At 37.7% G+C, this 27317-nt stretch overlaps 1 protein-coding gene across 1 annotated transcript; it reads left to right on the top strand.

Annotated features, from left to right (window-relative positions):
* The first annotated feature begins 390 nt into the window (after nucleotides 1-390).
* hepacama (hepatic and glial cell adhesion molecule a) lies at nucleotides 391-20175 on the top strand. Its single transcript, XM_088346191.1, has 7 exons — nucleotides 391-584; nucleotides 9029-9376; nucleotides 11306-11587; nucleotides 13044-13134; nucleotides 13246-13316; nucleotides 13919-13989; nucleotides 15718-20175. The coding sequence occupies exons 1-7, from the start codon at nucleotides 497-499 to the stop codon at nucleotides 16066-16068; spliced, it is 1302 nt and encodes a 433-aa protein (XP_088202317.1). The 5' UTR covers nucleotides 391-496; the 3' UTR covers nucleotides 16069-20175.
* The last annotated feature ends 7142 nt before the right edge of the window (nucleotides 20176-27317 follow it).

Here is a 27317-nt window from a genome sequence, read left to right as displayed (position 1 = left end):
GCAACATCGAGTGGTCAAATATTACACAGTGCCCCTTTAAAAACCCCAAAGTACCTCTATTGGTTTCCAACTGGACTTGACCTCAAAGCAGGGCTGGTTGCTAAGGAATTTACCAAGCTGGCTCAAGTTAGCCAAGTTGTTTTCCAAAAAGGCGTTTTCCTTTTCTACACGATTTTTTTCCTTTCATGTGTGTATGATGTGATTTCAGCTACCATTTTCCCCCAATTTCCTTTTCCCCCGCATTAATGTTTCTTTCACAAAGTGTAACGTACTGTGAAAGAGGGCAGCTCATCTATACTATGTCTCTGTCACACACACACACAAAGTTAGGCTTTTGTTGGCTGTGACTGGGGGTGCTTAAGAGAGAGCGTGGGGCTCAGTCTCAGCAAGTCCAGCCAGGAAGAGGGCCAGTGTGGCAGCGTGGTGGGGAGAAGGTCCGATTTGCAGGTCAAGCCATGCTCACTAAGTGGAAGAACGTCCGTGCACAGGACGCAAGATGAAGCCGGGGAGGAAGAAAACAGGCCCAAACCTTTCTCCTGACGTTCCTCCGCTTCTAACCTTGGTCAGCCTCCTCCTCCTCACAGGTACGAAGGAACTTTTGGATCTTGGTTTAATGAGAAAAATGCGTGGCGACACCAGAGGACGGGACACAAAATTTTATAAAAGTTAGATTGTAACAAGCTAAAGAATTCAATAGCTATAACAGTGTTAAAACTAAGGAAAGTTGTGTATGCATTTGAAAACTTTGGATTCAAATGGGAAATTAAATGTGATTAAAATAAGTGATATTAATGAAAAACAAGAATTAATTCATTAAAGAATTAATGAAGTTGCATCTTTTGTGTATTATTTGACCACTAGATGTCGCAGTATGGTGTAGTGCAACATCATCACAAGCGCTACACAAAAAATATTTGAAGAAAAATAGTGTGGTTTGGTTACTTTGAGTCTCCATAGTTTTTATTCTTACGTGTTGTTTTTAGCACTCGTTTTCAGTTGAACTACACAATACAGCGACATATAGTGGACGAAGGCATAGTGCGTATTTCTCAACCAGCTTACACAAGTTAATAATTCCTCTTTTGGAACAAAATGACAAAAACTACCCAACAAGACTTATCTTGACCATTTTAAGAATGCTTTCTTATTTTACTTCTACTTAAATATAAAAACCAATGTAATTTTATGTGAGTGAAACAAAACGAGCAGAATTAGCCTGCTATATCACATACATTTGTTCATTTGAATTTTTTTTTTAATTCCATCAAAAACATTGAAAATATGTTCAAACAGAAAAAAAATTAAATGAGTAAAATGTTCTATTTTGAGGTATAATGTGGTGTATGTGATGTAATGAGGACTTATAAAAGTTACATTTATTGTCCGTGTTTAAAACCATTTTTGATACTGTAATCGCTTCCTTATTTGGTAAAGGGACACTGTGTAATACTTGACCACAAAATGTTGCTGTGGAATGCTCTTCCCCCTGAGATTCCATCTGCAACCTCAGTGGAACTGTTTAAATCGAGTCTTAAAACACTTATGAATGACCTATATAAAACACACTATTCTATAACATATGAATGAGCTATGTTGACAATATCTGTTGATTATTTTTCATTGCACTTGACTTACTTAATTCTATGGTGCTTAATACGAGTGCTACAAAGCACAAGGAAGAATGCAAACTACAGAGACACACAGCATTTTACTTCACAGTTTTGCCCAGCTTTATTTGGTTTATAGTGAGAGTCATGTTCAGTTTTTACCACTAGGAAGCGCCATATAATAAACACAGTCCATTAAAAAAAAGATTTTTATTGCATTTGTATTTATAGTATACTGTACTGTTTTTTTGCAGAGGGGAGGGGATGTCATGCAATAATGGCATTGGCCTGTGCTCCTTAATATTTGGGCATTGGTTCCAAAAAATATGGTTGCAATAAGATTTTGCTAGGATGGGGGGATCCATAGTACCTGTCGCCTTTATCTGTAGGTCTATGTCCTCTGTGAACTCGGAAATAGTTTGCTAAAACACAAACATTGTTTTATTTTGAAATAAAAAAGAAAAAATGCAGACGTTGTTTACCATTTGTTAGAGTTGTTTTCCCTATTAAGGTTTCTGGGTCTTCATATAATTCTTCCAACATACAATTTTTTGAATGTTTCGTTTCGTTTTGTTCCATTTAGTTTCCTTTTGTTTTGTTTCGCTTTGTTTTGTTTTGGTTTCTTCTGGTTGGTTATAGTTTTGGTTTGATTAAGACTTGCTTACTTTAAGTTAATTTGGGTTTACTCAGGTTTAGTTGGGTTTTTGTTTGTTTGTGCTTCAAACAAATGAAAAATGTCCATTGTACTGTTATTTCCGGGAACGGTGCATTCGCAATGATCGCAGCAAGGCTTTAGGGCTAGGACCTTAGCTTGGCCTTTTGGCTGAGAGTAAGTGTCCCGGCTCCTAGGCTTTGTAGCGTATTATGAACTGACCGATAACGGATAATGGATAATGAATAACGAAGATAGATCAATAACCCTTAAAAACCCCTTCATGTATGTATTTGTTAGTTTTTTTGTTTAGCCTAATGAGGGGTTCCTTTTTGCAATTTTGGTTTGATTAGAAAAAAATACAAACACAGTTTGATCCATTCTGTCAATCAGGAAGTAAATAGCTGCTAGCAGACGAGCAGAAAAACCCAAATTCTAACTCCAAAATGTTTATTCAATTGTTGTACCACGTCGGTTCTTTACCAGTTGTCATTGTATTTTGTGAGTGTGATCTTAAAAGTGTTGTTGAGGATTGCATCAAAGTTCAAACCAAAGCTCAGTAAGTTGGACCAGTCCTGTCGTGCTATCGCCAACTTCACCGCTGACAAAGACTTTCTGGTTCCCAGTTTCTGTCTCTCTCTTTTTCAAGTGAGGTCCAACAATCGTGGCCTTTGTCTTATCGCCTTGACAACCGCTGTCAGATGGCCAAATTGGTTGCCATGACGAGGAGGCGATGCCCTGCTTACTGCCTGGCTGCAAAGAATTAGTCAACAGTGCAGAATCATGCTCCCTCTCTCTCTCTCTTTATGTGTTGCCTTGCTTGCTCGCTCTTCCCTGCATAACAGCGGGGCTCCCCAAAGCCGGCTAAGAGCCAATGTTTGGACTTGTGTCCACTAACGGGGAAGCGGCCTCCACAGGGAAAATATGTGCTATTCTTGCTGTTGACAAACATACAGCCCGCGGGCCAGATCTAGCCACTTGAACAATTCAATCCGTCCCACGATACATTTCTGAGTAGGTCAAAAAAAAAAAAGAAACAAATCTCCAAGTCATTTCCACAGAAAGGCATGATTTTTTTTTTTAAACTAATGCAAACCAAATGGTTTCTCCAGCCACTAAGGGCCCGGTCACACAGCCTTTCACGGGCGTATCGAGGCTGAATCACGGCCAGAAATTTCTGCCGTGAAGCAGACGCTGTTGGACGCTTTGAGATCGCGATACAGACGAGATACAGCCGTGCTTTACACGCGGCAAGAAATTCACACGCGGTCGGCCGCGTGAAAAAGTTTTGCGGCGCTCAAAACTTTAGACCACGGGTAACCGCGGGCGGCACACGTGGTACACACGAGGTAATGACGCGGTACAGACTCGGAACGACGTGCTACGGCCGCGGCCAGGGCGTGGTTACACGCGGGTAGGATGCGAAATTTTAGCGGGTAATCGCGGGTGGAGCATGGTCATAGCACGTTTGTTCTGCGCCTGTATCGCGGTGTTATCACGTGAATTAGCGTGTGTAACGCGTGTGATGGTCAAACGCCTTTCTCTGCGTATATACAGCGCGATTTGCCGAGCACACGTCAGTTGTGCTCGAGACGTCAAGGGGTGAACATGGATCCCCGTCACCGTAGTGACCTCGTCTTAATCCATTTTTATTTCTTGACATTTCTTTTCATTTCATCACAAGATAATAAAATAAAAATGAAAAACTATTACAATAATAACATATTGGCTTCTTCTTCGGTGCCATAGCTTGAAATCTTGATCTTCATGGGACTGTGTCTTGAGCGGTTATGATTTCTACAGCCCGGCTCGGCAGCTTTTATACCTGTGGTCCACACGCGGAAAGGACGTGGAACTGACGTGATGAGGAAGCGGAACAGTCGCCGGCGTCTGTTTTGCGGGCATACCACGGATGAACAGCGGGTTGGCCAATTTTGCACATTTTCTACCGCGGGCAACCACGGGCAAAAAAAAAATCGCAAAACTTTACCCGCGATGCAGACGCAAAAGGCTGTGTGACCGGGCCCTCTAGAGCAGTTTTTAGTTTGTATAGTGTAGCGAGTTGGTTCAGGTGTAAAACCACATTCAATCAGTTGATAAAATCAAACAGTTGCCACATTTAATGCCAAACATGAAAACATTTTTTACCATTGTTTGTGAATAAATGTCTTGTGTTTAGAAAAGGTCTCTTGTTGTCCATGTTTATTATATCTGAGGTTGCTTACTCAATAATTAAACATTGTACTGAAAAACAAAGGTAAAAATTTGGAGTTGATGTTCTTTGACTGATTTGGTCCGCCTCAGAACAGAGAGTCTTGATCCGGCCTCATGCCAAACCAACTTTGGCATCCAATAACTATGCTGTCTTGGTTTTATGTGGGATAAGGACATACAAAATGTGAATTTTACTTATCCTGGACAATGCCACACAATTTCAGTGAGGCCGATTTGTAATTAAGGTGTGAAAACACATTTCAGAACTTTTCTGTGCGTTCTCCTTTTGCTCTGAGCACACAGTGAGCAGAATAATGGTTGCATGAAGGCGATTATGCTAAGAATTTGAACTCATTATGTTTTCATCAAAGGGTAGAAAAAAATGGAATCTTAATCCAGTTTTATAGCTTGTTTTGTAATGTAATGTGAAAATTTTCAGTGGAAAAAATGTACCACTATCTGGTTCAAAGAGATTATGAAAACAACTCACATGTTTATTTATCTATTTAGAGAGGTGAAACGGATAAAGGGCCAAATTGAAAAAAAATGCTGCAAGATGAAGAATGTGGAATATAATATAATCTGTGATATATAATAATATTTATGATACGTGGAACATTTTTTTAAATGACGCATAGGGTCTAATTGAACCCACTGAAAACATAATAAATATAGTGAAATGTGATCAAATAAGTAAAGCCGTAATTGAAAAAAATGCTAAAATAAGTTTGACAGAGCTAACAAGTTAAACCCCCCAAAAAAGTAATTGGCTCACCCAATTCTATTCAAACATTAAAAACATTTTCTTTTAGCAACACTTTTAATCAAACGTCAAGCATCCTTGTTTTTCGAAGTGTGGTGTGTTTCCATATATTAACATACCACTTCCTGGTTTAAGAAGGGCAGTGATGGGCAAAGTATAAATATACTTTGTATACAATTTAGCTCATTGACTTCCTAGATTACTGACACCAAAAAGAAACGTGTTACTCCGAAAGTAACTTTTTAGCTACAAATTCCCTTATATACTTGGATAGTGTCAAGACCAGAACGGAGACAGGACCCACTTGCGTTGCGTTTCTCACAAGTTTCATTGGAAGAAAGAGAAAAGGTTGCGCCCACGATCTGGTGATTTCTGGACGCGGGTAGCAGGTCGCTCTGAACTTGGAAGCGGATCTTCCGTTGCGAGCGATGGCGGTGTCGGGAACGGAAACGGGTCAGTAGCCACGACAGGGAGCAAAAACGTGGTCGTGAGACGGGAAAAGAGAGTAGACGTGGTCGGCGACAAAAAGAGGTCAAAAGCCGGGACGGGAGAGTAGACGTGGTCAGGATCAAAAACGGGTCGAAGCCGGGGGAGAGACGGGGGCAAAAAAGAGGTGGGAGTCAGGGTCAAAAAAAGGCTTGCCTAGTGTCAACTGAGGTTTGCAGACGGACTGACTAAATGGGACAGATAGGAGTAGGTTTAAATAGGGACAGGGAGCCAATCAGAATCCCAGGCAGTTGGCGCCAAAGGAGCGGGCACAGGTGATTCACATCGGTGCTCATGACAAACAGAAGCCGCACACTGTTTTAAATATGACAATTAATAGAAGAAATAGAAGAAAACATCTACACCAACCTATAGAAGCGGTGAACTCTTCATATTTCTTGGTTTGTGTAATCTTGATATCTTGCAAACAAACTCTTTGCTGAGACATTCCATATATATTTTGTTGCAGGGCTTTAAACCACTCAAAGATCTTCTCCTTTTCTGGGTACTGTCCCAGTCCTCTTCTTATTTCTCCACGCATAGTGTATTGCAAAAAGGATAATATAAATTCAATAGACCAAAATTAAGCACACTTACAGTAATTCTGTGCTTGATTTGCCCCATTGATTGAGTTGGTTTGTTGTTCCTGTACAAGCCATGCCCCCCTCTCTACGCACTGGCTACAATTGTTTCCTGGTGACAATGAATTGAGTATCAAGCAAGGGTGGGCCCTGTTCAAATGAAAATTAGTTTTGGTGAGTAAAGGGTGGCTATATTTCCAAATAACATTGCAATTTGATGTTGTTATTGATGCTTTTTTATGTATCACAGCTGTAGTTGCAATAAAGGTTTTACAGCCATAAAACAGTTATCGAGGGTTGGATTGTTTCAGATTAGTAATGACTTGAAAAAAGGGAAGACTAAAGCAAATAAATAAACATAAGAAGGAAACTATTGGAAGAAAAAAGGAAAAAAAGAAAGAAGGAAGAAAAAAGCTAGGGGAAAAAGAAAATTAAAAAAACAGGTTTTGCAGGGTCCTCTCAATCAGTATATTACAGATAATAATGTAATATTTGGCAGTAAATTAATTAACAATTTGAAAAAATATATATATTTCTACTATATTATAGTGGCGTTTATTTATGTCTGTGTTGTGTAACACATCTAAATGTTAAATTTGTTTATACTTATCAACTTGAGGCAACTCAGAATGTCTGGTAAACAGACACAAAATGTTAATTAAAATATTCAGTGCGACAACAAATAAACTATGTAAAACTAAAATAAACTTTATATTTTTATGTAAAATAATTTGAATGAAAAACACAGAAAACATACAATAAAATATTTACAGATGTAAAAAAAAAAATACAAAACAATTTTAACCTTTTAACAAAGAATGCCTGGAAGAAGACAAAACCATTGTTTGTGAACGAATCGGCTTATTGAGCTGGTTCAATCACCAACGGCACGTCCCTAATTCAAACTGGAATAAAGGTGTAGGTGTGGACTGCAGCGTCCTCCACTAGCATTGAGAATTGCTTTTATAATTGTAAAGTTAGCTTAGATTGTATTTTATATGGTATGGAGAATATCTGCATGAGGAGAAATCCAATGCTCTTGTACTCTATGCTTGTGACAACGCCACCATACCTGTATTTAGTTGTAGATATAAACATGCCCACCCCTTACACTCAGTCGATAGAGGATTTGTATGACAATATGAGTAATGCAGAATTATTGAACAGTTGGTGTATATCCCAATTAATTGCCTACATTAAATAAGTAAGGTAGTGACGACAATTGAGTCACTTCCTCTTATTTATATCGCATTACAGTAAAAGTAACAGCGTTCCAGGAGCGCTTTCCATTGTAATGCATAAATCCCAACAATAGTTAGGATCAAACCATTTATTTTTATATTAGGGAACATTGGGTGGTTTTTCCACTCAAAATGAGGTCATAGTTTTATGAAGAATCAAGTTTTATCAAGTCTGAGGTTTCAGCATCAATGGGGAAAAAGAAACTTGAGATTAAAGCAAGCCCATCATGATGAAAACCACACTGAGTGTCTGCCTTTAAAAAACAAGGACAGTTTGACGTGTCGGAGCAAAAGAAGTTGAGGACGTAAATAATGAAATTCCGGGAGAATTCATTTGGCCTGAATTTTATTAGCGGTGCCAAGTTCATGCTGCTTTGTTGTCACATGAGTGTGACAAACAGCAACGTTTCAAAAGAAAGGGACTGCTTTTAAATTGTCAATGCTTTTGTTTTGTTCTTAGTTTGGAAGAATTAACTGCTGTTTTAAGTGAATGTCCTTTGGGGGATTCTCTTCTGTGGCTTGAATGAAATATTAACTAGCTTAAAAAGAATAAGAAAGCTTGTACTCTCTTTACATATGAAAGAGAGTGAGGGACAAATAGTAGCTGTTGGTGTCTGTATAAAACGATGTATTAGCATGGTGGTTTTGAGTTTTTAAGCGACAAATTGTTTTTTTTTAGCCGACTAACTTTAACAAGTGCAAAGTATTTTTTGTTTTGGGATATTAAAAAATGTGCCGGCTCATGGTGTTGCGCACTGTTTCAATTGACACATGGGCTAAGTAACTGATGTCTAGAGGTTTCCTGTCGCATCGTATCTCCAAGGCCTGGATTTTCTTTCCCAGTTTTGCTTTGAGAGTCCATGTCTCGCAAGCCTAGAGGAAAATAAAAGTAATCAGCTCTTGCATGAGTCTGATCTTTAATTTGGCGATCTGGCAAGTGCGGCTGTGGTTTGAGGTATTCTGGCCATGATTTCTGGTCCTGACCGGGATATTGCAGTCAAAACTGTGTTCGAAAACTGGTTTAGTGTGTTGATAACTCTGAGGAAGAAGCTATTCTTCAGTAACCTAAAAAAATGTGTTTGCAACAGCTACATTTCAGATTTTTCTTTTTAAATATAATATAAAATGTTTAAATAATTTTGTTCCACTTCATGATTGTGTCTCACGTGTTGTTGATTCTTTGAAAATAGTGGTAGTTTTTTTAGCTTTAAGAGTGAATCCTGAAAAGTGTCAAAATGGCAAATAATTTTTGTGAGGCCAATACTTCAGCTAAGCACTATAGTGTAGAAGCTACAATGATCACTACAATAATGAACCAAGATCATCTCAGGATAGAAAAGATCTTCAGGGGCTGGATTTGGCCCAAGGGCCTTGCCTTTGACATACCGTATATGCCGTACAGTATATCAGCTGTATAAATAATGAAAGATGTTACCTGCATTAACTATTTAAGCCACCACTTTTTTCTTTTGTTTTTGCTCCAGGTGAGGTGTCAGGTGTGAATGTAACAAGCCAGACGCAAGTGGTGAGGGGCGTTGTGGGCAAAGAGGCCCTCTTGTCGGTCAGTTACACCAGCAGCAGCTCTGACAAACCCGTCATCAAGTGGCAGCTCAAGAGGGACAAGCTAAAACCAGTTACGGTGGTGCAGTCCATTGGTACTGACGTCATCGGGAACCTTCGGCCCGAGTATCGAAACCGGATCCTGGTGTTCGAGAACGGGTCGCTTCTGCTCCACAATCTGCAGCTGATGGACGAGGGATCCTATGAGGTGGAGATCTCCATCACGGATGACACCTTCACAGGAGAACACTATATTGAGCTGACTGTAGATGGTAAGCACTTTTTTTTCTGACCTTTAACATTTTTGTATTTGTGTATTGTAAATGTCGTTTATTTTTTTATTTTCAAATATGTTGCAACAAACATCACACACAAAATGAACAAATCACCTGAAAGACTTATAGGATAATTTTAATGCTTCATCTATAAACCATTATTTTAAACTAATTATCATATCTTACATCGTTACAAGAATAATTTGATTGTCCATTTAGAAATGATCACATTGTTTGAATGAAGATACATTTTTGACAGTTTCTCGTGTTTTTTTCCCAAGCTTACCCCGCATATAACAATGCAATGTAAAAACAGCACAAATAGACATTTTCTTATGTTATTTTTGAGATTAGATTGGACATGAACTCAGAGTGAGTTACAACGGCCCGACGAGACCAAGTGAAAGCACGTGCACACACACACTTCCCTCACTTAATGTTAAAAAATGGAGAAAACAGAAAGTCGTCCTGAAAGCTATAAACAAAGGCAAAAAATTACAATAAGGGAAAAACAAAGTGATAGCACAAGGATAGCACAGTAGTAAATGAACGTTGAATTACTATCCCATGATCCCAGAATACTGTCAAAAACAATCAGAAAAAAATTCTTCTGCCATAATTTCCATAATTTAGTTAGAAAACATATCCTGGAACTTATTGGACGGACCCAAACTACAAATCGATAAAATGTCACAATGGAGAGGGATCAATTTTGTGTTACTTTTTATAAAAGCAATTTTAAACTAACAAATCGGAATATTTTTTAGAAACAACAAAGAATAGCAACATGTTTGTTGAGTATATTTTCAACTCTTTTCACATGTAATTATACTTATTTTTATTACATCTAAATTTCCACTGTTATCCGACAGGAGACTCTGGAGCGTTTGGAAGAAAGCGCTTCCACCGGCTTTTTATTACATCTTAGCAAAATAGGTGCTAATTGAAATAATTGTGTTATTTTAATGGAAAACCAGTTCATAAAACTATTACAATGAAAAAAAGAATGTAATAAAATTATATAACACAATGAAAAAAATACTAAATCATTCTAAAAAAAATAGAATAAAAAATGTGTTTCATTAGTTCATTTTTTACAATTATTGTTGTTATCTATATTATTTAACTAATGTCATTCAAGGATTTTATCTATAGTAATTATTCTTATTATCATATCACAATAACCTAAAAATGTTTTTTATATAAAATAAGAGCAGTAATACCTAAAATGTTTGTTTTTTTGACTGAAAAATATTTCAGAAATACAATTTAAAAAAAAATATGAAAAAAGATCTACAATAATTGAAATATGAGGAATTATTAAATGTCTTTATCATTAAAGGCACATTGTGTATTATTTAGTGCCTCCTAGTGGTTTAAAAAAAAAGCTTTAATCATAAAAAAGATGTTTGAGTAATGAGCAAAAGTATATGACGTGATTTTTTGGATTACTTTTAGGTCAATAAATATGCATTTATTTCACAAAACATGAGGCTCATTTAGAGTGAGCTGACACGATTGTCCACCATCTTGCTTCTACGCGTATCCCCAAACACCAAACACTTTGTAAAAGGCCGGGAGAAAAATGAGAAGAAAAAAATTTTGGGTTTGGTCACTTTGAGTCTCCATAGTTTACAATCTTTGTAACATTCGTTTTCAGTTGCAGTACACAACATAGCGACATCAAGTGGTCAAATATTACTAAGTATTCTTTGCACTTAAACTATGGTTAAAGGAAAAAAATACTCTTTAATATTAGCAAAATCTCCATTATTAAAAGGACCTTTTTGTATGTGCAAGGGAAGGAAATGCACATTTTTAAGACTTTTTGAAAAATGTCAAGCATCACTCAAAGTACCTTCAAGTACCCCCATTAGAGAACCACTTGTGGTTCCTTTCCAAATGTATTTTTCTTATCATTTGCAGTCCCTGTGTCCAAGCCCTACATCCAGATGGTGGCGTCGTCTGTCCTGGAGTACAGCGAGCACTTCCACTTGCATTGCTCCCACGACAATGGCACCAAACCCGTTTACTCGTGGCTAAAAGGGGGCAAAATGCAGGCCAACGACTCACGCCTTTTGCTCTCGCACGACCAGAAAGTTCTTAGCATCTCGCGTGTCCTCATGTCGGACGACGATGTCTATACCTGCATGGTGGAAAACGCCGTCAGCAGCATGAAGAGCGTGCCCGTCAAGCTCACTGTGTACAGTAGGTGGCGCCAGGCCAACTTGTGTTCAGATGTTGTTTGCAGTTGGCATGCCGGACTAATTATCGCATGCCGGCGATAACAATGCTGTTTACCGGGGGTGCAAATCTGTGCAGCCAGCAGGCAGTGTGAGTGAATGAATGCGCTGTTATTTCAGAAAAGAAAGGACATGAGACGATGTTTGAATACTAAAAAATACTTGCTCTCACATATAACATCATAATCTCATACATGCACGTTTATACTTTTATTTAGATAGAGTCATACCCATGCACAAACACTACTATACTCTTTCATACACATTACTATACTCTCTCGGGAATACTATTATACTCTGATCCACACATTACTACTATACTGTCATTTATCCCACTATACTCTCTCACACGTACTGCTATACATAACAAAATATATAACGTAAAAATAGTCTACCATTCATAAGTTTGTGGTCACCAAGAAATTTTCATTAGTTGATGAGAGCAAAGTTTGCAGGATATTTTTTTTTACAGCCATAGCCATTCCTTTAAGCCATACGTTCTATTTAGTTTTCAGCACATTTGAGTACTAATGGAAAATACACCAATGTCTGGGTGACCCTAAACTTTTGAACAGTATTGTACCTGTCAACCTCCACGGCTCCATGCCCGTACGAACTGTCGTATTTTCCCGTACAAAATACAAAATAATTGTACACCATTTTTTTTTTTTTAATGATGCATGATGGGAAATCCCCAGGCGGCAGACGCATGCGCACTATAGAATCAAACCGCTCGCTTTGGTTGCATTGGAAAAAACGATACTGAGATAGAGGCTTCCGCGGCAAACTCGTTTGACTTGAGTGATTTGCCGTTTTGTGATAGTCGGTGTATACTGGATGGTACCCAAAATTGACAAATTTGCGTTTTTCCGTACGGATTTTTCTTGTACGTCATACACGTCTTAAAATGCATAATAAACGTACTTTGTACGGCAAAAACGTACAGGTTGACAGGTATGCAGTAGTGTATGTCTTTGGCACTGAGTGAGTTTGAATTCCATGCGCTCAAAGCTGGTTCTCTTAATTAAAATCCTTGGAATGAGTGGCAGAACGCTCGATGGGGTGGTTTAAGACTGATTTACAATACATACTAATGATTTAATTGCTGTTGAGGCACAGGGTATTAATAGTTTTTTTTTTAAGTGCTATGACTGAAAAGTTCATGTTAAGAGTGATTTAAAATCAGGTCTTACTTCAAGAACTTTTTGTTTAAAACATACTTTAATTAAATGTCTGTTGGGTTTTATCTGAAACTGATCAGATAATAATCTCACAAATACAAATGAGCTTTTTATTTTTGGCCAGCACAAATCATACGTCTCAAATGAGAGAAAGAGGGCAAGCTTTATTTGTACTTTAATGCTATTTTTTTCTTATTAGTTTGTTTTGTTCTACATCTCGACTCTCTTCCTCTGATTTAGGACGGAGCTCGCTGTACATCATCCTGTCCACTGGAGGCATTTTCCTCCTCATCACCCTGGTGACCGTCTGCGCTTGCTGGAAGCCTTCCAAGTAAAGACTCAGATTTATTTTTGTCCCTTCTTTTTAACTCTCTCGTCCTTGCCCTTTTGCATAAATGTGCAAATGTTTGTTGTGAAACTCCCTTTCCTACGATACTTGTAGAAAGAAACACAGACCCGTCCCTCAGAGAGCCCCCATCTACATGGCACAGCCAGGAGACAATGGCCATGATGGTGAGTTTATACAGTATATACATTTATTTGGGGGATCTGGTACTGGTGATGAGAGTGGCAAATAAAATATTGTTTTGGAATTTTAAGCAAAAAATGTATCTCGATGTTCATAGGAATTTTTGTTATGTTAGGAGTCGATTTGGAGGGGGGAAGATATTTAATGTGACAGGTTGCTGGTCCATATCTGGCTCGAAGGTCCAAAAATGTTAAGCTTAAACTTCAGTAGACCCTCAAAATACGGAGAAAAGACATGAATGATTTTAAACTTTAGAGTAGGATGTTGGAAAAACCCTTCAGATAAGGAATTCCCATCCCTGTTCTAATGCCTTCGCCCAAGCCACTTTTCTCTATTAACTCCACAAGGTTACAAATGGCAGATCAGCCCTAAGGGTTGTGGATATCAAAGAAGGCCAATAGCAGCAATACTGTGAGTAAGCACACTTTTACCCTAACTGTCCCTTAAAATATGGGTCGTAGGCTCATCACTTTCTGAGGAGTGCTTTGGACAAGTACAGCCTGGTGGCGCCCATCCTTCCCCAGGCCAACAAATGTTTCTACCCAGTCTTCAATGATGTACTTTCCTATTTTTGTTTCAAATGCAGTTGATGTAGTACCAAAACCAACCACCCTTGGTCGGAGGAGTCCCATGCCTTTGTACGTACTCAACGAAGACGTAAGTCACACGGCATCTTAAGTGATTGAACTAACAAGCATTGTTTTCTTTTTTGTTTAATTAGATTTCAGGTTGAAAATAGTTTATTCCTCTTGTGTGGTTCTACGTTCTTAATTGATGTGGATAACATTCTTAAATATTCATATTTATTAATTGTATTAATTACAGTACTCGTACAGTACTCGTTGCTTTCCGAAATGTGTTCCTTGGTAATGCATTACTTCCAAAACTGGTTGTAAACGGGTTAACAAAGGTGTCAAGTAGCCCAGGAGGTAGAGTGCTCGTCTTGGGATCAAGGGATCCCAGTTCGAATCCCGGCTCGTCCGTGTTACATGTCGAAGTGTCCTTGGGTAAGACACTGAACCCCTAATACCCCCAATAAGCAGGTTAGCGTCTTACATGCAATACAAGGCCGCTATTGGGAAATGTGGAGCACATTGTAAAGCGCTTTGGGAAGTCATTGACTTGAAAAGCGCTATATAAATGCAGATCATTTCATTTCATTTCATTATTAGCCATCTAGCAGGCCTCATGTTGGCTGTCAAGTTGTAGCTTTTGAATCAAATGCATTCTTTTAGAGAAAATAGGTAGGGGTCTGAGGAGAATTGCCAGTGGCCTATATGTTGAATGGGTTAGCAGAAAGGAGTTATGTGCACCTGTTTGATAACAGACAGGGAGGTAACAAGTTGCCTCCGGCTGTAGAGACAAAATTCCTTTGGCATGGGAAACCTTCTCTCCTGACCCTAAAGGCGTTTGTGAAAACCGTAAAACCACACACTTATTGAGCACTATAGAAATATAAAAGTATAAAGATATAGAATATAGTATAAAAGGCACACTTAGACCATAATTCCCCTTGCAGGAGGCTTACTTGAAAAACGTAACGTAATCCGAATACCATAATATCGCAGTAATCTTACTTGCTTACTATCAAATACTTTTGGATTACTTCTGTAACAAATATGCCAATACAAGACGAAATAAAAATAATATAAATAAAATTACATTCTATGGAGTAAACTGTCATTCCTGTCTGCTTATCTACAACAATTGTGAGGACATTCTCGCAACACAACAATTCAGTGATCGTATAGCGGATTTTGAACAACAATTCACTGCAAAATACAATTAGAAGACAAAAAAACGAAGTAAATGTCCCTGAAAGCATTAGTAGCGTGAAACTGCAGTGCCCAATATGTACACATGTAGGCAGCCTCACAAAACTACAGGCTTGTGCCTATTCAATAAAATGAATTCTACATTAAAAGAGAAATAAAATACAGACAAAAAAAAGGGATTTACCTGCAACACAGTGTAATAAACACACTATTTGGACAATCTGCACAACAAATATGGACGTTACTACAATACATGAGCACGTCGTGTATAATCCTCATCTCGCTTTGTCTCCCTAGTGTCAGGAATGGAAATCATGATAGACACGAATTGTCTATCAGCTTATATGTAGGTATACTTTTCGATACAATTTTAATCATGCAAAGCAACGCTTATTTTGAATAAATATACCTTTAATTTGATTCCGTCTTTTTTTCTGCAACTGTAACGGAATTACATTTACATTGTTTTTGTATTCTATTTACCTAACGCTGTTACATGTATTCCGTTACTCCCTAGACCTGGTTATCAAGAAAGAAAGAATGTAATCATGACTAAACATGGGCAGTGACGTAGCTCAAAATCACAACAATTTCCACTGTTATCCGACAGGAGACTCTGGAGCGTTTGGAAGAAAGCGCTTCCACCGGCTATGGCCAGACTGACTTCAATTTCCCCGCCACATATGTCCCGGTGCTCCCCACCCACAGAACTGAGCCGCCTATTTGGACCACCCCGCGAAGGTATAGCAGGAGCCCCTCTCCCCTGGCACAGCTTCTCCCACAAGCCTCGGCTGCATCGCTGAGCCCCGCCCGTTCTCCCGCCCATTCGCCCTGTTCGTCCCCACGCAGTTTCAGCCCCATCCGGAAAATTCGGGCCCCGGTCGGAATCCCGAGTGTTCGTCTGCCCGTGGAGGCCGAGAATCTTACTCCAAGTGACATGAAACAGGGTTCACCACAGTGACACTAGATTGTGCCTGTAATCTCTTTTGTGGCCACCAGGGATGCTTCTGTAGACTTTCGATTACCAATACCAACTGGTATCAGTGAAGATACTATTTTGCGACAGGAGGCCTTGACATTTTTTACTTCCTTTGAGTGGCAATTTAACGATCGGGAACCTAAAAATAAAGAATTGGTAGATCGCCATTAAATGCATTATGCGCTACGTCTCTTACAAGCTAGTCGGTGATTGGTGGACGTCAACTAAAATACTGATCTGCTTTTGGTTTACGTCTTTGCATCATGACACTACCGGTATGCTATTGGCTGAACTACCTCCCACAATGTCTTTGTTGTTATGTTTGGGGGAGGTGGTTGAAAGGTTGAATGTCAAAAGTTTATAGGGGCCAAAATAATGAACAAAAAGCGCTCATTATAGGAGGGAAGAAAACAAAAAAAAAGAAAAAGCACAGTCCGTAAAATCTGACAATGTTAAGAAAGTCCAGAGTTGATGAACAATAGGAATCAAAGGGGTTGAGAAGCATACAAAGGCAAAACCATAAAAAGGCAAGCAACAATCTGATAGCTTCTCATTAAAAACCCGTCTGATTAGAGTCAAGTGCAGCTAAATATGAACAGGCGTCTATTGGCACCCTCTGGAGGATGTTGGCGTGTTGAATCCTATTGTTTTATCCATTTTAACTTGTTCCTAATCTAGTTGGTTTCATAAAGACTTTGAAAATTGTGATAGAATTGTTTATTTTGTACAAGTCTTGCAGTGATGCTGAAGGGAGAAGCAAAAACTAGGTAACCATTGAAACTAAGCTTCTGATTATCAAGAAATATGAAGAGGGCACATGAATCGCTACCTTTGCTAAGATGCATATTCCTGACAATTGGTGATCGGGACTATTACTAAAAAATAAGGAGGTGATTAGAGCAAGGAAGACTTAAGGGGATGACAATTCTCGCGAGTGGAAGTTTAGATCTTAATCCCCTGTCGTCCCCCCAACCCCTTAACATGCATCCACCTGTTACTCCACTAAACCAGCTCAAGTCTCACTTAAGGCAAATCAAATATCATGTTGCAATCACAACCTCAGAAATGATTAATGTCATATCCCGGCCACAACTGTATCTTCATTCTTGGTATGTTTTATTTTTTGCTCTATCATACTTTTTTATTGCAAACATTGCATTCATGCAAAATATTAAAACAATGACAAAATCATCGTACTTTTAAGAATAGCATTGACAAAAATATAAAGTGGATCGGAACCCTTTGCAGCGGACAGTGACTCAGACTTGAAATTATTAGTTATCATTATAATTACTGTTACAGATTTATTTTCTGTTTATTTGTTGCCAAGGGAATGATACCCAATAATGTGTTATTGTTACCTTCAGCTTTGGCTAACTGATTTTTTTATCTTTTAAGGAGGTTTTAAAATAAGTCAAAAATAGCTTCGGCAAGTGTAACTGAAATCCTTTTTTTGTATTTTGTGAATCGAAAGTCAGGACAGTCATATCATCGTATTAAAATCATACATTATATTAAAATGTTTCCGGAAAGTTCGAACTCCCACCGAAACACGAGCGTTCGCTTGCCCATGAAGGCAGAAAATCTTGCACCCGGCGACAAGAAACAGGGTTCACCACAGCAGTAAGACTAGATTGTGCCCGCAATCCCTTTTGTGGCCACCAGGGATGTTTCTCTGGACTTTGGATGACCAATACCAATCGGTGTCAGTGCCGATACCAGGCTTTTTGGCAATGGAAGCAGATACATATTCGTCCTCCTTCCAGAGGCTGTTTAACAATCAGGAACCTTAAAATAGAGAATTTGTAGATTACCATTAAATAAATGCAATGTTAAGGAAAGTATTATGGTAAGATGTAAGGGTGTTTCTCAAAGGGACAGTGTGTATTAGGTTGATATCCAAATCAATAGTGTTTATCTAATAAATCAAGTTGTTTTACCACTGGGAAGCACGAAACAATACACACTATTTGCATGGCCTCACAAAACCAGAATATTTTTGAATATTTCAATTTGAATCGAAAGATTGCCTGCATGTAAACATTCTCATTATTGACAGCAAAGTACAGCGTGGGTCTAAAACTTGCGGCCCTGGGGGTAATTGCTTTGCTCGGGATGACAGTTTGAGGTTTGAAAGTTAAAGCGAGAGTGTGCACTATTTCCTTACTGGATGTCCCCGTATTGTGTCATGCAACTGAATGTGAGTGCTAAAAAGCATACGGAAGTATACAAACTACAAGGGAGACTCAAAGTGACTAATCGGCATCATACTTCTTTTATTCTTGCACAGGCTTTTGTCGTTTTTGGTTTTTGGTCCCCCAAGGCAGCAAAATGGCGGACAATTATTTCAGCTCCCTCTATGTGTGGCTCAAGTTATGTCAAATAATGCAAATTTCTCAGCCGACGCTTAGTTATAAATGTACGTTTATATGATAGTTAAAGTATTCTTTTCTGATTATTTAAATTAATGATGTATTTTAATGATTTATGGGGTTTTACCACTATGAGTGGCTATATAATACACAATGTCCCTTTAAAAATAGGTCTAAACCAAATGGAAGAATACACTTTAATGATTGGCTGTTGAAAATAAACCCTCAAAGATTGCTCAAAAGAAATTCTAGGAAAAAGAAGAATCCACAAAATACATTTGTGTTTTGTCATTTTTTTTGAGTCAAGTCATTTTTGTTTGTATAGCCCTAAATCACGAAGAGTCTCAAAGGGCTTCACAGATTATTACACTATATTACACAGACTATTTTTCATAATATTATTATACATTCCCCTGCTCTGGAGCCGACGAGAGGAGTAGGTTATTCATATGCTATAGAGTAGAAGTGAGTTTTAAGCTTACATTTAAACATTTCCACTGAGGTTGCAGATCGGATCTCAGGGGGAAGAGCATTCCACAGCACCGGTGCCCGGATGGAGAACGCTCTCGAACCAGCAGAACACTTCTTTGCTCTTGGGATCACCAGAAGACCGGCACTGTCAGAACGTAGGCTTCGGACTGGGACATAGGGGGAAATCAGATCTGAAAGATAAGAGGGAGCAAGTCCATGTATGATTTTGTATAATACTAAGAGAACCTTGAAATCACATCTAAGGCTAACTGGGAGCCAATGCAGATTAGCCAAAATCGGTGTGATGTGATCGGACTTTTTTGTCCTAGTTAAAAGCCTCGCTGCGGCATTTTGTACCAGCTGAAGAGACTTGATTCTAGACTTTGGTAGACCAGAGAGTAGTGCATTACAGTAATCGAGACGGGAGGTAACAAACGCATGAATTATAATTTCCGCATCCGACTGAGACAGTATAGAACGAATTTTAGCAATGTTACGAAGATGGAAGAAAGCGGTTCCAGTAATTTTCTTTACATGCGTTTCAAAGGACAGATTGGGGTCAAATACGACACCTAAATTTTTAACTGAGTCACTCTGTGTGATGTGACATTTGTCAATGTTCACAGCAGTTTTTGAGAATAAGTCGCGGCATTTAGATGGACCAATGACTAACATTTCGGTCTTTTCAGAGTTAAGACGCAAGAAATTGAGTGATATCCACTCTTTTACCTCAATGAGGCAGGCCTCCAAATTTCCACAGTTTAGTGTGGCAGATTCCTCCAACAGAAGATATTACGCAAATACTAAAAAGCGATAATTTTACAAAAACTTAAAAAAAAAAGTTTATATTGTAGTTAAAAAGACAAGATTGGGTTGTTCAATTGTATTATCTGATGATTTTTGTTTCTAATTTATGTCAAAATGTTTTGTTACCACTAATTGGTGCTAAATAATGTACACTGTCCCTTTAAAATTACTTTTTGCAGAGGGGAGGGCATTTTATGTACTAACCGTGTCGGTATGGGGAATGTGAATCAATGAGTACTCAAAATTTCAGTAATGGTATTGGTCTGAAGAATGTGGTATCAAACATTTTTGATAAAGATATATCCTGTTGAGCATACATGCTTATTGTTTAATGTATTGTTAATTTCATCAGGAACGTCCGATTAGATTGTGTGTTTCTTTTTTTTTTTTTAATCATTACATGTTTTTGTGTAACTACAAAATAAAAATCTACAATATATTCCATTTCGTGAGCTATTTTGAATTCTTAGTATTAGTGATAAAAAAAATAGTATTTCATATTTTCCCAAGTTATGTGCAGAGCATGGCTTTGCCATTTGGGGGTTGGTTGAAGGGTTGGCCAAACTTAATCCTAGCACGCCAAAAAATTAACAGATCAAGGAGTTTACTATAACAAAATTATATGAATAATTAAATGTCTCTCATAAATGACTCGGATTGTGTGCCCAACGTTTGTTTGCAACATGTGCTTGTTCGAGCAGCTGTTCACAGTGTTTATACGCTTAAACAGTTAGCTGAAGGTAAGACAATTACAACATACTTTGCCGATATATATATATATATATATATATATATATATATATATAATCAATCATATGGACTATATAGAAACCATCATTTAAGTTCTTATCTGATACGAAGTGTGAACTGCAAACCCAGGCATTTTTAATGAGTGCCTCGGTCCAATCTTGAAATTAACCACAACTCTCTTTTTCTTTCTTTTTTTCTTTCTTCTGGATTTCTGTAACACTTTAATTTACAGTCACTGACGTTTTTTTCAGATTCTGTCAAACAAGCAGACAACATTACGACAATAAGCAACAATGACAGCGTTCTTTTACGCTGTCTTTTTACCGGTGAAATTATCCGTTTGCCTCCTGGGTACCTCAATTTGTATATAGACAAATAAAAGTGTCTATAAGTCAAAAACACATGAAGGGTTGGAAGTCCATCTTCCTAACCTTAAGCAAGTTATAAGCAAGACTTATTGTGTGACCTATAAAACACATTTTATAATATATTACTTTTATTAGTTCATGGAAATGTTACAAGCCAGAAAAAAAGGCAGACAGTAATACTGTGTTTTCAAATTCCTGGAAAGTATTTTTTGCATGCTTATGTACTGTGGCTTGCAAAACTATTTTGCCCCTTGGAATGTGTTGCCTTTTGCCACATTTCAGACTCAAACATCAAGATATAAAAAATGTAATTTCTTATGAAGAATCAACAATAAGTGAGACACAATCATCAAGTGGAACACACTTTATTGGGTATTTTAAACTTTTTCAACAAATAAAAAAAACGAAAAAGTGGGTGTGCAAAATTATTCAGCCCCATTGAGTTAATACTTTGTAGCCCCATTACAACTGTAGACCTCTGCAGTTTACCCAGAGTGATCATGGGCCTCTTGGCTGCATCGCTGTTTAGTTTTCTCCTTGCATTAGATGAAAGTTTAGTGGGGCGGCCCGATCTTGGTAGATTTGAAGTGGTCTGACACTCCTTCCATTTCAATATTATTGCTTGCACAGTGCTCCTTGGGATGTTTAAAGCTTGGGAAATATTTTTGTATCAAAATCCAGCTTTAAACAACAGTATCTTGGACCTGCCTGGTGTGTTCCTCGTTGCTCTCTACGCTGTAAACAGACCTCTGACACTATCACAGTGGAGGTGCATTTATACAGAGAGTTGATTACACACAGGTGGATTCCATTTAGTCATTTAGATCAACATTGAATCATTCAGAGATCCTCACCAAACCAAGTTTTCTGCAATGAAAGTAAAGGGGCTGAACAATTTTGCAGACCCACGTTTTTGTTTTTTATTTGTTAGATAAAGTTTAAAAATATCCAATAAAGTGTGCTCCACTTCATGATTGTGTCCCACTTATTGCTGATTCTTCACAAGAATCTACAATTTTATATCTTAATGTTTGAAGTCTGAAATGTGGCAAAAGTTCACAAATTTCAAGGGGGCCAAATAGTTTCGCAAGCCACTGTAGCAGCTAACTTTTGCATGACTATTTTTGTTCAAATATAATTAGTAAAAATGAGTCTATTAATAATAGTAAGCATTATTATTATTATTATTATTATTATTAGTAGTAGTAGTAGTAGTAGTAGTAGTAGTAGTAGTAGTAGTAGTAGTAGTAGTAGTAGTAGTAGTAGTAGTAGTAGTAGTAGTAGTGAAAATATAATATCCTTATAACTATTAATAATGCTAAAATTGTAATATTTTGGGGGGGGAAAGATATGTAAAATTTACTACATTTATTTTGATCCAAACAGATTTTGGAATAGGGTGGATTTAAATAACAGTATATAATGGAAAAAACATGTTTGATTATTTAGATTATATATAATTTATCTTGTGCTACTATTGCCATATTAACTCAAATATATCCTGTTAAGATGTTGCACTTAATACAAGGATCTGGCCTCAGATCATTTGTCCATAGTCTATTTTTAAATGAGCCCCAAACAATCTACTTGCAATCTGAAATGAGAATGAAGTTTGACAGATTTAAAAAAAATGTATTGAGTCAATTTTAATTTTGGCATTTGGTTGCACACAGTAAAACCATTCTGATCGAAATACATATTGTTAAAAAATTATATCCAAATGTAAAACTGTATCTAAATAATTCTATTTTGTTCATCCGACTGTCACGATTGCTCATTGCCCTCACTTGGGCCCGCTCGTTTGGCACCAGCTGTTGCTCGTTGCCTGATTGGCTTCCCTCCCATTTAATCTCAGTGTTCTTTTTCACTCCTGGTCAGTCCTTGTGGTCGGACTAGTATTTTGACTCTGTCCGGTATCATGCTCGTGTATCTAGTATCTGGTATTGATCCCGCCTGTCTCGTCTTGTCCGGTATCTTGCTCCAGTATCCAGTATTGATCCTGTCTGTCTCGTCCTGTCCGGTATCTTGCTTCAGTCTCCAGTATCCGGTATCGATCCCGTCTGTCTCGTCCTGTCTGGTATCTTGCTCCAGTCTCCAGTATCTAGTATAGATCCTGTCCGTCCCGTCCTGTCTGGTATCTTGTTCGTGTATCCAGTATCCAGTATCGATCCCGTCTGTCCCCTCCTGTCCGATAACTTGCTCGTGTATCTGTTCGCAATTCCGTCTGCCGCGTCCTGTCCGGTATCTTGCTCGTGCATCCGGTATCAATTCCGTCTGTCCTGCCCTGTCCGGAATCTTGCCCGTGTATACAGTATCCGTTATTGATCCCATCTGTCCCGTCCTGTCCAGTATCTTGCTCGTGTATCCAGTAACCGGTATCGATTCCGTCTGTCCCGTCCTGTCAGGTTTCTTGCTTGTGTAACTAGTATCCAGTATCGATCCCGTCTGTCCCGTCCTGTCCGGTATCTTGCTCGTGTATCCTGTATCTTGTATCGATCCCGTCTGTCCCGTCCAGTTTCGATCTGGTCTGGCTTCCTGTTTTCCCGTGCCTGACTTCTCACTTCTTCTGCCCAGTGATCGCCGAATCGTTGGCTTTTGTCTGCCCGCGCATGACTGCCCCGTTCCCGTAAAAAAAAGCTTGTGTGAAAACGTTACGCGTCTGGGTCCACAGTTTGTTCGGGTTTTGACACCCACCTCTAGAAAAAAATAATCGAATAATTTTGACATCCATTTTTCTTTTTGAAAGTAATTGTATTCTATGCAAACAATGTAAAAAATAAAATGGAATTTTTTCAACACATCCTCTATCATTGTTATGTAAACATTCACTTCAAAGTCTGCTTAACTGTATGTTATCAATGGAACACTTATGGCTGAATACGGTTTCTACTTTTGATCATAATGATAATTATCGTGATTATTCTTCAAGATTGACTGAGGTAATGACTATTATCAGTTGTGCAGAACCGTACATGCAACTATAATTATCTGAATGGTCCATAGAAATTGGGTTATTATACTTAATTATTAGTAGTTAGAATCTGGTTATATTTATGTTTTTTTTTCTGGGAAGTAAAACAAAAAAGGTTATATTTACCTTCTAATTATGTAGAACAATGTGTATTGTTTTTGTGTACGTATTAGTGATCAATATTTTTTTGCCACAATTATGAAGAGTATAATAAAATATAATAGATCTCTTATTGTCATTTATTACCACAAGGTTAGAAATGGCACTCCAGAATACACATGTAACAAAATAATTCAAAGACAAAAAAATCGGGGAGCTAACGCAAGTTCAAAGAATAGAATATGATTTCTTTATTTTATTTTTTTAGCAAAATATATTTTTCACGTTTTGTGTGCTTGTTTGGGGCTAAAAAACGTTAAACCTGAGTATTTACATTTTCTCTTAAACCGTTATATCGTTTTAGTCCGTTAGATGTCACCATTGCATTGCAACATTTCAACCCTAAACAATCGATTTACTTAATCTAGTTTATTTTAAGATTTTAGTTATTTTGGGCCCAGGGAGAACAAATGGCTTGTATAATAAAGAAAGCCACTAATGGGAAGCTCAATCAACGTCAAGTGACTTCTCTTTAATTATATTGATTTGCAGCTAAATTCAAGTGCATGCAATCACGCAAACTCAAATCAATTGGCTCTCTTGACGAGACCAGGATGATCTTCCATGACCTGTTTTGTGTTTTATGTAAACTGTTTGGAAAAAAATGAGACTGTTGTAGTAATTAGTTTAAAAAAAAAAAAAAAAAAAAAAAAAAAAAAAGGAATAACAAGTTCCAAAATTGAAATAAGGCTGGCATGGATATTGCACAATTTCAAAAGACATGATTGTCTAGTTCAGTATTTACCAACCTGTTTAAAACTCAGGCATATTTTTATTTTTATTTCGAATGTCAAGGCACCCCATCTTTTGAAAATGTTTAAAAAATTAATTCCAGGCACCAGTTTCATGTGGTTTTTTTTAGTATTAAGTTGCCTAAATTGAAAAAATAACGTAGTCACGTTGGCTCAGAAGGTCATGCAAGTTATTCATTTTGGTCTACTGTAATAGCAATTCTTGGTTGAACATATTTTTTAAGTTTTACTTTATAATTGTTAGTTGTTTTTATAGAAAAATCGCATGCTCTTAAAACGAGTAAACATGTTTACCAGTGGAACATATTTTTAACTTGATTTTAAGCAATGTAAAAGAAATAACTAAAATCAATAAATTATGTACAGGATTTTTATTTTATTTGATATATTTTGTTATTTTTTGCAGTGCAATCTTAAATGGACAATGTGTGTTATTTGGCCCCAAGTGGTAAAAAAAAACTAACACTATAGATGATTACAGAAAATTTGTTTTTGTTTTTAACATGAGATGAGCCACACCTTAGGCAGCTGAGATAATTGTTAATGAATAATGAAGGAATAAAAGGTATAATAATTTGTCATCTACTTTATACACTACTAAAGGGAAAGTGTGTATGTTTCAACGTTGTTAGTAGTTAAAGAAAATCACTAAAAAAATTAAACATTATTTTAGAAAAGAGCAAAAAAATGCATGAACTATGTATAAATATTGTATGCATTTACAAAAATACTTGTTGTCCAAAAAAAATGAGCATTTATTTGAGATGACATGAGCCTCGCATTAAGGGAGTTAAATAATTGCAACAGGTTCCCAAAAACCTCAAAAGGGCTGAACAAAAAAAATCAAAGTCAAGTCAAGTCATGTTTATTTGTGACGCCCTTAATCACAAAGAGTCTCAAAGGGTTGCACAGACCACAGACACACCATACCCTGATCTAAAACCTACATGAGGGAAAGGAATAACTCAAAACCTCAGCATTAGGAAAACAATGAAACCTTGAGAAGGCACCGCTCATTATTAAAAGTGTATTAATAATAATGTGATTATTGTTAAAATAATTATTACTATTAAAAAGATCTAAAGCGGGTGAAAACATTTGTTGGCCTGCAGAGGGATAGGCTGTCTTTTGGCTGTACTTGCCAAAGACATACTAAAATGAGAACTAAAATGGTGAGTTTTGGTTGTTTTGAGTAGCCGAAGTTTGTATTGTTCATTGTGATTTTAGTACTTGTTTTGGTTGCACAACACCATACATCTCGTGGTCAAATAATACACAATGTCCCTTTTAACAGCTTCATCAAACAAAATAGGTTATTCATGAGACTGTGGTGACTCGGGAGAGTATTCGTTCAGAAGAGCCGAAAATGAATTTACAGCCAACTACTGAATGTTACAGTTAATCAGATGATAACTGAAAGAAAGCAATGAATGTATTTTTGCCAAAGATAAGCTTGGATAATTCCCCGCAGAACACCAGACAAGTTCTCACGGCACACGAGTGTGCCCCCGCACCCTGGTTGAAAAACACTCGGGTAGTCTCTTTTTGTCCAAAGAGCTCACCGTCAGCCTGACCTACTTTTGTGTATTTACGGAGAACACATATGAGAAACATAAAAAAGCAATTTCATTGTTGAAAACAATTGACGCTAAAAACAAATGTGGCACGGTCCATGACTATTATAGCGATAACATGTCTTCCCTTCAGATATCCAGCTGCACCACGAGGCCTTTTGTCATTGAAATCGGAGTTCATTTCATTGCCGCCTTTTATCCTGAAATGTAGCTTTCATTTCTCTGAAGCCATGATTGCGTCTTTTGAATTGCATGCTCGTTTTGATGTGGAGATTCATGAATATTGCACTGTCCCAAAAAACCTGGACGTGATAAACGTCGCTGCCATTGGCGTCTTTGCCTTACAATGTTTTCACGTCACATTGTGAAATAAGATGTTTTTTTGGCCCCTCCTTACAGCATGTACCCCACTATACAACACCGGGCCCAAAAAGAGATCAAATCTAAACTTTGCGGTTTTTGTGATTATTATGAGTTACATCTCTAACAAGCATTAGAAGGCCCGGCAGGTTACTGGTTGTGACTATGCTCATATTGTAATACCATGTTGTAATTTTTAGAGGTAGTGTGACAATAGGCTTTTTCAACTACTATAATAGGGGATGCAACCCTTTTAAACCTGATAGCTACTTTTTCGTGAAGAGCAACCAGTTTGACCTTAACCCATTTTGAAAAATACAACTCAAGTTATTACTTTTTTGTTATTATGTTATTATTATGTTATTACCAGGTTGTGATGATTAGAAGTAGGGGTGAAATAAGCACAGTCAACCACTAAAACACTGATCATGTAAATGATAAAGCAAAGGAGTAAAAATCCGTCTTCCTAGAAAATCCCTATGACCCATCATTGGTGTACTATTTTCAAAACCAGTTTCTGGGCTACTCAGGTGTTCTTAAGGGGCTACCTGGTGCCCGTGGGCACTACAATGAGACCCCTGCACTATAATATCATGCCAGAAATAAATCAAACTTCTCAGGAAATCCAAATGACCCATCAATGGTGA

Source organism: Urocampus carinirostris, chromosome 10 (genome assembly GCF_059441175.1).
Source record: "Urocampus carinirostris isolate Australia breed hairy pipefish chromosome 10, RoL_Ucar_1.0, whole genome shotgun sequence".
NCBI lineage: Eukaryota > Metazoa > Chordata > Actinopteri > Syngnathiformes > Syngnathidae > Urocampus > Urocampus carinirostris.
Note: the sequence above shows the minus strand (reverse complement) of the source record. Positions and strands in the feature narration are given on the sequence as shown.